The 13,931-nt window shown below is 33.3% G+C and overlaps 1 protein-coding gene across 1 annotated transcript; it reads left to right on the top strand.

The window, feature by feature from the left end:
- Positions 1-7,180: 7,180 nt before the first annotated feature.
- On the top strand, positions 7,181-13,610 carry LOC145635795 (putative pectinesterase/pectinesterase inhibitor 32). Its single transcript, XM_081687153.1, has 3 exons — positions 7,181-7,721; positions 10,997-11,587; positions 12,476-13,610. The coding sequence occupies exons 1-3, from the start codon at positions 7,412-7,414 to the stop codon at positions 13,195-13,197; spliced, it is 1,623 nt and encodes a 540-aa protein (XP_081543279.1). The 5' UTR covers positions 7,181-7,411; the 3' UTR covers positions 13,198-13,610.
- Positions 13,611-13,931: the final 321 nt, after the last annotated feature.

Consider the following 13,931-nt stretch of genomic DNA (forward strand, 5'->3'; position numbering starts at 1 on the left):
GAAGAACACGTGAATTGCTATATAAGAGGAGATAAAGAAGGGAAAGTGATTTGCTAAAAGCTAGTATTATACGTTGACGTAGTATCCACGTGTGATTTGCTTGATCTTAATTGCTTTGTACAAGAATTTTGGTTATGGATTGGTTTGTCAATTGTCAACTCGTTTTTGGATTAACTAGCCACGTCACAGAAACTAGCACCTACTACTTAATTTATGGACTTGTTCTCTTCACCTGAAACAATAAAATCTGGTCTGATTTGAATTTTTATAATCTGGTTTGTTTTTAAGAAGGTTTGATTTGAATTTTTATAATTTGATCTAGTTTGATCTGATTTAATAATTTGACTAAACTTTTGTCGCATCTATTAACTATTAATTAAAACACAACGTTGCTGACATCAGCATTGTCCACATGTCACTCTCGTGATAAAAATAATTTTAAAAGTACAAATATTTTTGTACAAGATGCATAATTCTTATTCATATATATCCATTTTTTTTAAACAATGTACAAATTATAAAAATAGATTTTATATAAACCGTGCATCACACGAGTTCTAACCTAGTTTTAATACTAATATATAAAGAAAAACATTATTAAAATATCTTGTTACATTTGACTCATTATGAACTTTTCACATATGTAATTTTCATAATTTTTTGTAATACGCAATTCACGATATTTATCAATAAGTAAATAATAATTAAAAGTTCTAATCTAATCTAATATGATTTGAATCTGATCTAATCTAATAAGAATTTATTAAGGAATAAGTACCATGAATAATAATTAATGAAACATAGATATTATAAGACCAGACAAATAAATTTCACGTATTTTTTAGGGATGTCAGTGGGGCGGATCAAGTAGGAGACCCGCCCCAGTGGGGCGAGGATGGGTCTTGGTTTGGTGGGTGGTGGGGCGAGGATGGGGATAAAAATCATACCCTCCATGGGTGATGGGGCGGGGGTGGATTTTACATTGTACCGCCTCATCCCTGCCTCGCTCCACCCGCCCTACTTCGTACCCGCCTTATCCCCACCTCACACTTACATCTATATATTTTATAAAACAAAAGTATATACTTCTATACTATTTTATATGTAAAATAAAATAGTAGATATAATAATTTGTAATACACTAATTTTATACTAAAAAAGTGTGTAATATTAATAATAATTTTATTTGTTGTAATTTATACATAGTATTAAATATGTTGGATTGTGTATTGGGAGGTGGGTCTTAAGTGGGGATTAGGCGGTTCTTAGGTGGGGATTAAGTGGGAATGGATATTCAAGTGGGGGGTAGGGCGGAGATGATTTTGGAATTGTACCCGCTGGGTCGGGGATGGGGATGAATTTTGGACCCGCCGCAGGGATGGGGATGAAAATTTTAGGTGGAGATGGGGATGGAAGGCCAACATCCGCCCCGCCCCGACCCACTCTATTGACATCCCTAATATTTTTCAGAGCCTTTCATAGTTGTAAACTTACAATCCTTAGTCCTTACCATCTTCATCAAGATTTAAGAAGAAAAAAAAAACATGAATATTTTTTGGAAGATAGTAACCCTGAAAACTAGGCTCAAGAATTTAGAGATGGGCCAACCAAGCAACCATTGACCCAAATTACTTTAAAATAATAGCCCAAACTCTTTGAGACCTAACCTCCTGGTTGGGCTTATATCGTCTATACTATCAATCAAGACCCCAAAAGACATAGAATATAGATTGATACTTCATCCGCTCTTTTTTACTTGATCCACTTTGACTTTTACACTTTTCGCCACCCCTTTTTTGACCGTGTTTTGTGAATAATATGTAAGGAAACACATATTTATGTTGGATCATTTTGAATTCGTCTCAATAAGTACTATCATAATATATAACTTTTATATTTTTTAATTATGGAGAATTAAACTTATTAACCGTTAAAGTTTTGCATTGACAAGCGTGATAAAAGAAACAGGTCAAGTAAAAAAGAACAGAGAAAGTACAAGTCTGTGTCTTGTGGTACCAATGTACCGTTGCAACTTGCAACCATTACCCTTAATGTATGTGATCAAGCATGAAGAATGATAGTTGTTGTTATCCTACTCCTATTTCAGTATTTCAAGCTAACCAAACAACACGAGAAAAATTTGCGTTTCCTAGAAAGTCTCACTTTCTCCTCTATTTGCTTGCATTCAATTCATTTACATGTTGATACATTACTGTTAGTCTGATATACAAACGAAAACAAATGAGCCTACTTCTAATAAATTAAGCCAACTTCTAAAGTTCGTAAGTTCAAATTATAACATACTCATATAGTCATACTACCTCCGGTCCACTTTACTCGCAACTATTTCCTTTTTGGGGTGGTCCAAATTACTTGCAACTTTCCCATTTCTTTCCTTTTTTAGTAACTTTTTAGTGGTAAAGTTACCATTTTACCCTTACTTTTATTTTAAAACACCCTAATTAAAAAACTGATTTTATCTAATTACCTTAAACCCTAACATGAATTAAGTTAATTATTTTCACCAAAATCAACCCCTTTCCATCTAATCAGCCACCTTTTGGAATTTCAGCCACCTTCATCTTCCTCCTCATCACCATCATCAAATTTCTACATCTTCTTCCTCATCCCTATTTTTTTTTTCTCTCCTCCTTCAACCTGTCTTGATTTCAGCGGCGATTTTCGGTGAGTTTTATCAGATTTTAGGGGCGATTTCCGACGACTGAGTTTGACGTCGAAGGAATTTTCCGGCGATAATTCAGCAGACTCCTTTGCGAGTGTTCGCTGCATTTCCTTCTGGTGGCGAGCTAGGAAATCGGTTGCTGGGTTTGTGGGTTCGTGGGTTTGTGGATCTTTCGGTCTGTGGGTTTGGGGTGGTTTCAGATCGTTGGTGGGTTTCTCTCTCCTCTCCTTCCTCGTGGTTTAAGATCGGCTGCGGCGTGGTCTACAATCGTGGCCTCGTGGGTTTCAAATCGGTGGGTTGGGGTTGGTGGTTTCGGTGTTGTTTGTGTTGGCGTGGTCTAAGATCGGTGGCCTCGGGTCTGTTGGGTTGGTTGTGTCGGTGTGTTGGGTTGGTGGTCGTGGCTGGGTGTGGTCGTAGGTTAGTGGTCGTGATCTGGGTTTGGTCGTTGGTTTGGTGGTCGTGGCTGGGTTGGTGGTCGTGGCTGGGTTGGTGGTCGTGGCTGGGTTCGGTGGTAGGTGGTGGTGGTGGTGGCCGGTGGGTGTTTTCTGTGCAGCTAGGTGGTGCCGGTAGTGGTGGGTAAATTTTAAATAAATTTAATTGAATTTGTTTTTTTTTTTTTAAGGTTGAATTAAAACTTAAGCATATACCCTTATCTTTCAATAATCATGCTTATGATCTTTTGCCTCGGCCTCCGCAATCACCCTCAAAGTTGCTAGTAAAGTGGACCGGAGGTAGTATTATCTTTAGTCATACCTTTAACATACTAGCTAGAAATCCTAATGAAATAACACGTGTATGCCATATATATGTGGAAGCTTATTAATAAAAGGATAGTTGTAGTATTCTAACTCCATCCTGATGTAGTAACTGATAATTAAAAGTGATCTCCATAGTAATTTAGAGATTAACAAAGTTAAAAATTATAAACTTGTTATTGTATTTGATAGAGTATTCCTGGGCCTCAACCATTAGCTTAAGCTTTTGGTTGAGATGGTCCTTCAACATGGTATCAGAGTCAACGTGACACAAAGGTCACGGGTTCGAATCTCATCCGCCCCTCCTTCAAAGTGGAATTAATTCGCACCAGGTATGGGTGGGCCTCAACCATCATCTTAACTTATTGTGGACCCAATTTTCTAGTATACCATACGAATGTAATTATATTACTACAAAAGTGATTATATCATCTTGAAACTGTTATGTAAATGTATCACTATCATTATAAAGTCTACAATAATTTAGTGTAGACCGGATCCATACAAGACCAACTATTATTACTTTTTATCTCACTTTATCTTTTATTCGAATGAGTCACAAGGGTAACTCAAATTACAAATAGAGGTACAGATTTTATGCCAACAACCTAATGTACACCGTCTCTCATTATTAAGAATTAGGTCAAGACCATCATCGGTATAAGCTTAGCTTGGTATTGATTTTTAACTCAACCTTTATCAATATGAATAGGAGTATATGTATACACCAATAAACTTGAAAACTTATAACAATAAATTTGCATTATGAACGTGGTTGGGTCCAAATTGATGTAGAGTATACTAGTATAGGCAGAGCATTATTATATGCTTACTTCATAATAACAACTTGAAAAAAATAAATAAAGCTAAGGGGTCAATTATATCCATATTAATGCAATTAGGTTTATCCGTTTATGCATTAATACATTAGAAGAAATTGCGGTTAGAACTAATGATGAATTATAGGAGCATCTACCAAATCTTATTCTTTCATCTGTAGTTTCTGGCATGCATCTTTTGCAGGGTCATTCTTTGGTGAGGCAATACACAAGAATTTATTCTAAAGTTCCTTTGTCTGCCCAAAAGGCCAAAACTATTGTTTTTTAGTAACGATTTCTATTAAAAATTATCAGAATCCTAATTTTTTTGTTGACGTGGATGGTTGAAAATTTAATTATTAATTTGAATAAAAATGGGCGTAATTAAAAAATTTTAATATGCTCCTTAGTCAGTAATTTGGGTTGGCTTGGATTACTTAGTGATGCGCGAATTCCTTAAGAATTCTTCCTTATATAAGAACCTTTTCTTATGTAAGGACACCTTATATTCTAAACTTTTTCTTATGATTTTTTTTTTATGCTTATATTTTAAAGTTTTTCCTATATACTAAATTATTTCCTATGTTCTAATTTTTTTAGCTTATGTTTTAAATTTGTTCTTATGTTCTAATACATTTTTGTGGCTTATGTTCTAAAGTTTTTCATAAGCTCATGTTATAAATTTTTTATTATGTTGTAAATTATTTTTTCAACTTACGTTCTAAAATATTTCTTATGTTCTAAATTTTTATTTGCTTATGTTCTAAATTTTTGCTATCTTCTAATTTTTTTTTTTTCTTGTATTAAAATTTTTTCTATGACGATTTAAAAGATTTGACCTCATGAGTCATGACCGTAAGTCCATAATATAACTATGGAGAACTACTACTTAACTCTATTATATAACTGAAGGAGTAAATAGTAATATCATTAATCTGGTGATGTACATAATCTAAAAATATAAAGCATACATCGCGTACATATAATTCTAATATATATTAAGTCAAGGATGTTAATTGCTAGTTAGCGCCGACACACAACATGGGAACGGGCCAGCATTATGGTAGGGAGAGGAACGATATACGAGTAGTTTTCTGCCTTTACATAAAGAGGTGAAACATGCAAAGGCAGATGCAAAGGCCACAGATTTGAGAGGTTGGGGCCCATTTTCTAATGTCTTAGAAGTAGCATTAATAATAAGCTTTCCAAATACTTTAAAATTGTACGCGTTTTTCTGGATACTCTAAATCATAATCAGCATCTACCTTTGATGGATACTGGATTATATTATGGGGTCATCTCGATCTATTCTTCATTTTTTTTTTTGTCTATGATTTTAGTTGTCTCCTTATAAATCCTATCTCATGTCGACTTTTTTTGGTAGTGCTTATGTCGACTTGTGCTCTTAGCAGATTTGTCGAGTTGATTATAGGCCGGGTTGATAAAACTTTTATTTAAAACATGGAGTCAAGCTAAGGAGAAAGTCAAACTTTAGATCGTAATAAGGGTATTCAACTAAAAAGAAGTATCCCGAATACGAAAAAAAAAAACACACAATAGTGGTGAAGGTAATTAGTTGTAATGGAATTCATTAGTTTTCATCAATCCAAGTCATGCACAAAAATGAAACATAATATACTGCAAAAGGCGGTTATACAATTAAAAAAAAGCATTCAGAGTAATTGTTAATTTGTTATTGAAATCTACGTAGTATATACCAACAAAAGATTGTGTAAAGAAGAAGGGAAAAAAAAAAACTCTAATTTATTGTCCTTTGTAATCTGTATAATGTAGAATTAAAACCCTAATGGCTCATTTATCAAATTGGTCAAATTATAACCAGAGAAATAATCACTTTGTTTTGATAGAAAGAGACATAAAATCTAAATAATTTTCTTGTTTCAAATTGAGGTATATACTCCCTCCGTTACATATTACTCGCAACAAAGGAATATTTTATGTCTCATATATAATACCCTTTTGTTGCGAGTAATATGTAACAGAGGGAGTATAAGATATAACAATCAAGCAAAACTTGGTTTTGTGGTAAGAGTTGAGTCCTTGAACCTTTTGAGCTTGGGGTTTTAATCACCAACCGGGACGACTCAACTTGTAAAACTCTAATTTTAGTAGAGTTGATCATGTCTGACCCGACTTGGCTCAAAAACTGCTTAGGTTTGAGCAAAATTTTTGGGCTGGTAGGCCGAGCTCAGGCTTTTTGGGAGAAGGGGGATTTGGGCAATCTAAAACTTTTTTAGTTGTAATTTTGATGCTACCCAAAAATGGTTCAATAAGTCTGCTACTTTTTATTGGAAAATAGGTTTAACCACAAGCTAAGTTTTTTAATCCACTGACCCGTGACTAGGTTTAACCATTAAGATTTAGGTTGGATTTTTTAAGCATAGAACATATTGTCAAGTCTTAATAAAAAATAAAAAAATAAAAAATAAAAAATAAAAAATAAAAAATTGTTACAAAATTGAATTAGGGTAAAGCACGACGCCACGACCTAAATTTTGTTAGAGTAAAACACAACCCAAATTTTGATAACTTTAGCCAACATGTGCAACTAAAATGGAGCAAAATTTCATTGCATCGACAACATAATGGAGTTCAAAAATCAAAAGTAATAGGCATGTTTTTTCTCTTAAAAATTTACCAACTAATTACAGGAAACTGATTTAAACGTACTTAAAATTGATTTTGACACACCCATATGGGCTATATTCGAACAAGGTCCACTAGTCTCGTCAAAGACTGGCGTTACTTAGTCCAAGCAATGAAGCAAAGCTCCCTACTCCCGTTCCATCAGTGGGCCTCAATAGGTCCACCCCTGAATACAACACATCTTGTTGATTGTATTAGATTGCACTGTATAGCACACAATGGCTAACACAGTAAAACATTAAATATAACATATACTTCTATAAATACTCAAAGCTATCTTAGCTGTGATATTTATTTAGACTTCCAAATATCAAATTAATCATAATAATAATCCTCCTCTATAATAAATTCCTTCACCTGTCACCCTGCCTTTTTCTACACCTATTAATGCACCCCTTTTAACAGGGGAAACTCCTATATATTCACTTATTTCCATTTTCCAAACCATATATTATACAACTCATATCATATACTATATAGTTTTCATAATGGGGAAATTATATAATAAAGAATCAAAGGTGGTATTAATCTTGTTAATGGTGGTGATTAATATGACAAGTGTTACAGCATTTTCTGATGAAGAAATATTGGGGGCAGAATGTTTGAATGTTCCAGCTTCTGTGTTTACTGATACTTTGGAGGCTACAATTGATGGTGTTCTTAAGGTTGCATCAATGGTTGCCAAATTTGCTGGTGCTTTTGGTGATTTTAGAGTTTCTAATGCTATTTCTGATTGTCTGGATTTGCTTCAATTGTCTCAAGATGAGTTGAGTTGGACTCTCTTTGCTTCTCAACATGGTAATTTCTTCTTATCCCGAATCTTATTTCGAATTTTGATATAGAATCGAGTAATTTGTTATTTCGTAAATAGATGTCAGTTAACTTAGATGGTAAAGTTATTTTTTGACACTATGAATTATTTGTGATGATTAAGGATGATATTCTATTTGTATCACGATAATTTCAAGTACGAGCACATTTAAGAATTAGTTAATGCTCCTTGTTAAAAAAAAAAAAATAAAAAAAAAATAATAATGAGAATTAGTGAATGCTCACGAGTCAGGACCTTCTTAAATATTTTGCAGTACTAGGAGATATGTATGAAGTACATAGTACATAATATTACATGATGATACCACTAGTTAGTTTGTTACTTCCATATCTATAATTTTGTATGAAATTTAATATTAAAATGATATACTACCTCCGGTACAAATTACTCGCAATTTTGAAATATTTTATATCTTATAAATAATACTCCAAAGTTGCGAGTAATTAGACCGAAAGTAGTACTAGAATAAATATTTATGATTTTTGGGGGAGGGGTCTACAAGATATGAGACCCTCTATATGAGGGTGTCTTGTACACCCTTATTAATGGGCATGTTCCTATGTTAGTACTCGTATGATAGAATTGAATCCTTTTACATCTTTATAAAATTAGAATTTTTGGGAAATTGTGGAGAAAATGTACTACGTAGAGCGTATGATTTTGGTGGATTTTGATGGAGTAGTTCACGACATATTTACAATCATTGCGTCTTTTTTTAGCAGGATATTGCGTCGGTTTTATTAAATGGTTATGATATACAGAGTACTTCTTATGAGATACGAAGTATGACTGTTACATACATGCAACTTTTAAAGAAGTTGAATACTTGAATATAAGCATCAAGCATATTTTTTTTTACATATTCTTACTATAGACTTATAAATGTATTACAAAATGGCGTACTTGTATTAATCATGTGTTGACAATATTAAATTGATGTTTTTTTAAAAAAAAAAAAAATTAAATTGATGCTTAATATTTTCAGTTTTAGTAATGTATTTCATATTAAGGTGTAAAAAAAATATAATAGAAATGAAGTTGAGATGAATTGTAAATTAAATAATAAATAAATTGAGATGAAATGTCGGTGAAGTTAAGACATATATTAAAAAAAAAAAAAAAATAAAATAAAAAAAAAATAAAATAAAATAAAAAATCTAGTGAATTACTACATATTATTTCATATTGGAGAGTGAGATATAACTGAAGTGTTAGAGCTTCTTTACTAATTCCTAGAATCGATTTTCACCCCGCCCTTGTGGCTCTCTAAACAAAAAAAAAAAACATATTACTTCATATTATTCAAATTATTTGAGAGCCAACCAATGCAAAAATGTTTGAAATGGGGTTCATTTTCAATATTTATTTACAATCATCTAGCTAAGGTATTTACCTAAAAAATTGTGTTTTTGGGTGGATTTAAGAAAAAAAAAAATGCATACGAAGACAGTGAAGTACAGATTAAAATTTTAGTGTTAATTTAATTAAGTCTTCATCATCTATAAAGACTATAATTATCATCTATAAAGACTATAATTATCATCTGTAAAGACTATAATTATTTCCTCCATTACATATTAGTTGCAATTTTGGGGAATTATTTGTGAGATATACAAAATTCCAAAGTTGCAACTAATAAATATATAATGGAGGAAGTACTTTGTCTTTTTTTTTTTCTTTGGTGTTCCACCCGGTTCACCCTTCGGGCTAATTCGGATTCGGGGATCAGTTCTGAGTGGTTAGGTTTCAATCCCCTCCCGATTGTTGTTGTTCCAAGTGTAATCTCAATCACCACTACACCAACAATTAATTGGTTGTACTTTGGGCATGTTCTGTTCGGCTTAATTTCAATTCAATTCAGCTCCAATAATTTAAGTTAGTTCAGTTCCTAATTTCCTTAACTCATAAAATATTCATTTCAATTCAGTTTAATTTAGTAAATCAGAATAGGCTTTTTTTTTTTATGCCCCTGCACTATGTATTACAGAGTAAAATTACTACCTTCGTTAACTATTATTTACAACAAAAGAATATTTTATATCTCATAAATAATACCCCTTTGTTGCAAATAATAGTTAAGGAATGTAGTATTACTCTTTTTTTTGTTTCAAACATATATTCCTTGGGTGATTTGCACCACAAAATTCGTTTACTCTTTTTACTGCATGGTGCAGTCTTTTTCTCCACCTCACCTTTTTTTTCCTTCTTTTACTTTTTTTTAATAAAAATTATATTTTCATTTGGCTTTCGGTGTTAGATTCATATTGTGCACTATCATTTGAATAGAAAAACTCATCTACCGTAAGACTTTTTTTATTATTAAAAAAAAGTCATTTTTATGATGTATTGATGTTTATATATATATATAGCTCAAAGAAATTAGAATAATTATTATTAGTTAGTTAGAGGTAATAATTGATTTATTATTTATGAGATAACATGACCTCTAAATTTATCAAGAATTCGTTGGGATTTAGAGATAGACATATATAGGTTGGTATTTATTGTCCATGTGCTAATGGAATGGTCCTATCTATGCATGTCTATTACTTACAAGTACTATTGCAACAATGCCAACAAGTGCACAAATTTCTCGCTATTTTGATTTTGAATGGCACGGAGTAGCACTACAAGATATATGATCAAAGAGGGCAATTTTAATCGCCCTCTTAGAGCCAAATCTCGTCTTTTTAGGCAAAGAGGGCGACTTTCAAATCGCACTCAATTCAAGTTGCCCTCTTAGTATCGTTGTATTAGCTTTGAAGTGCAGTTGAGATGTTTCGCCCTCTTTGAATTCATAAATTTATATTGATGATTGTATATTTTTCCGCTATAAATTTATAAATACGTAGTACTTGTATATAAGAGGTTAATCTCGAGATGTGCATATATATAAGATAAATTTTATATAAGGACTTCAATAATTAACTTACTAGAAGTGTTCGTCGATCTGGGATTTTAGAGTGATTATACTAGTCGCATATTTTATCATGTAGTCATTTTTCTAGTCAATTTGAATTATCCACCTTGGCTTGTATGTTGGTTGTCCCATAATTTGGTAAGGAAAATTAACATTCATAATGCTATAATATAATTTAGAGGTCTAAATGAGACAAAACAGGTTACATCCTTTTACAAATTCCATGCAATTTGTGACATTTGCATGTTATTATTATTGAGTAATATGGACAATTTACATGAATGTGATTGATTTTAACCTTAATTTGAACGTATTCAATAGGTAAAGGCAATGGGACGGGTGACCTAGCTTCTGATTTGAAGACATGGTTAAGTGCTGCCCTTGTCAATCAAGAGACTTGCCTAGAAGGATTCGAAGGAACGGGCAGTATGGTCAAACCCATAGTCGCGGGCAGCATCAATCAAGTCTCCTCATTGGTCCAAAATATCCTCCATATGGTCCACCTAACACCCCGTCCCACTAAACCAGGTCGGGTAAATGGTACCCGACCTGGTGGTGGTGGAAGGCGATTATTGGCTAAGGCCACGACTTCTAAAGATGGGTTTCCTTATTGGCTAAGGTCAAATGACCGAAAGTTATTACAAGTCTCTGGAATGTCGAGCCCAAATGTAACCGTGGCTCTAGATGGGAGTGGTAATTTTACTCGTATTATGGATGCAATTGAAGCTGCCCCAAGTCATAGCACTGATCGATTCGTGATTTATGTAAAGAAAGGGGTGTATGAAGAAAATGTGGAGATTAAGAGAAAGAAGACCTATATTATGATGTATGGTGATGGAATGGATGTTACAATTATAACGGGTAATCGAAATGTCGTTGATGGTTGGACCACTTATCGTAGTGCCACATTTGGTAAGCACATGAAATCCTTAATTTTTCATATCTTTATAACTAAATTCTAAAATTTCACAATTAAACATAAAATACAAGTTTATTTTAGACATTAACCTTTTTATCGTACTTTTTAGAGGTAAATAGAGTACATTTATACTACTCCGTATTAACATTTGGTAATAGGGAAATTTCCTTACCTTCCCCCTCTACTCTCAAGTGTTGACCTGCGGAGCTGGATTGGCTAAACTTGTAAAAGATGCCGATTCAGTAGGGTCTTTCCTCTTACCTAAAAAAAATCTGTATTAACAATCAACCCAGGCCAATGTATGGTAGTACATTTACCATGAATCCATGATTACTTTATAAATGTTACATAGCCATGCATGCGTGTACGGCTGTACACGGCTTTATTTTTGGTAGTGTGTGTGTGGGGGGAGGGAACAATAGAGCATCGATTTGGATTGATGCTTGTGTTTTTCAACACTTTTGACCATTGCTTTTTTGCTTGGCCAATAAATGTAGATACAAAACTATCTAATAACATCTTACTTTTGTGCCTTAATTTTCACACCCATGCTTTTTCTAGATTCTAATAAAAATATATTAGTATTACTTTAGTCTTCCTTTAGTCCAACAAAAAGTTAAGAAAAATAAGACAAATAAAAGTAATTGGGGCACATAGACATTGTACGTAACTACGTACATGGATGCATGAGTAAATTGAATACAAATCCTTAGCAATGTGCCAATGTGTCAATATAGATGCATTTTTGAGTGGCTCCATGTATGACAAGTAGTAAAACTCCAATCAAATTGATAAATGCATTGCTGTTACTTGTAAAAATGGGTTGAAAATATATATTTTAATTTTAGAATGATAAAAATAACTGATTGAATATAATGCAGCTGTTACCGGAGCTGGATTCATAGCACGAGACATGACATTTCAAAACACGGCTGGACCAGAAAAACATCAAGCTGTTGCATTTCGATCAGACTCCGACCTATCAGCCCTCTATCGTTGTGCCTTTCGTGGATACCAAGACACACTCTATGCACACGCGAATAGGCAATTCTTTCGAGAATGCACAATCACAGGCACCGTAGACTTCATGTTCGGTGATGGGGTAGCCGTGTTCCAAAATTGCCTAATCCAGGCTAGGCAAGGCCTCCCAAACCAAAAGAACACCATCACGGCCCAAGGTCGCAAAGACCCTGGAGAGAACACCGGGTTCTCAATCCAATTTTGCAACATTACCGGAGACTCTAGCCTTACAATGACTAATACCTCAACCAACACGACCACCACCACGACGTACACGTATTTGGGCCGTCCTTGGAAGGCATATTCTAGGACAATCATCATGGAGTCATACATAAGTGGTGTGGTAAGGCCAGAAGGGTGGTTGGAGTGGAATGGTAATGTGTCTTTGGACACACTTTACTATGCTGAGTACATGAATTATGGGCCTGGGGCTTCTCTTGGGTCCAGGATTAAGTGGCCTGGATATCACATTTTAAATAGTTCAGCCCAAGCACTTAACTACACAGTGGCCCAATTCATTGATGGGGATTTGTGGTTGCCAACAACTGGCGTCCGATTTGCAAGTGGACTTTCTGCTGTTTAAGAGACAAGATGGTATATAATTTTTTTTTTTTTTTACATTATTATTTTTTCTATTTTAAGGGACAACACCATAAGAATCCGTGTTTTTAACGAATGATATACACGAATTCTTGTAGTGTGTGAAAAAAGTATGCCTAAATTATTTTGTATGTAATTTGACAAATGAAAGTCAACCTACACATATGTTTGTACTTAATTTGGGGTTGGGGATTACCATAATTTATATATTTTGAAGATTATGGTAGGATATATAGTAAGCTCGCTGTTAAATCATACATGAATTATGAAGAGTAATCTTCTCAATGTAATATTTGTCTTCCATGTTCTCAATGTAATTTGAGAGATAATACACTGCTAATACAAAGTATCATACTTCCTACATTATATTAGATGAGTGACTTCTGAATTTTACTAGTTTCATGCGCAAAATATTTTTAGTCATATTTGTAATTAAAATTTATAAATAACAAGTGTGGATAGTTATTAATAAATATTATATATGGTAAAAAAAAATTGTACAAAATTTTGGAATACATAAATAAATAAATTACAAACACTATGGCCCTGTTCTCATAAGATTATTTTCAGTTCATTTTAGTTCAGCTCTAATAAGTTCAGTTCATTTAATAAAAACAGACCCTATATTATGGAACGAGAATGAAATTATTTCAAAAAAATAAAATAAAAAATGGAACGACAATGGAAACACTAAAATATTGTCCACCGACGACAAAT

The sequence above is a fragment of the Chenopodium album genome, chromosome 6 (assembly GCF_948465745.1).
Source record: "Chenopodium album chromosome 6, dcCheAlbu1.1, whole genome shotgun sequence".
NCBI classification, from domain to species: domain Eukaryota; kingdom Viridiplantae; phylum Streptophyta; class Magnoliopsida; order Caryophyllales; family Amaranthaceae; genus Chenopodium; species Chenopodium album.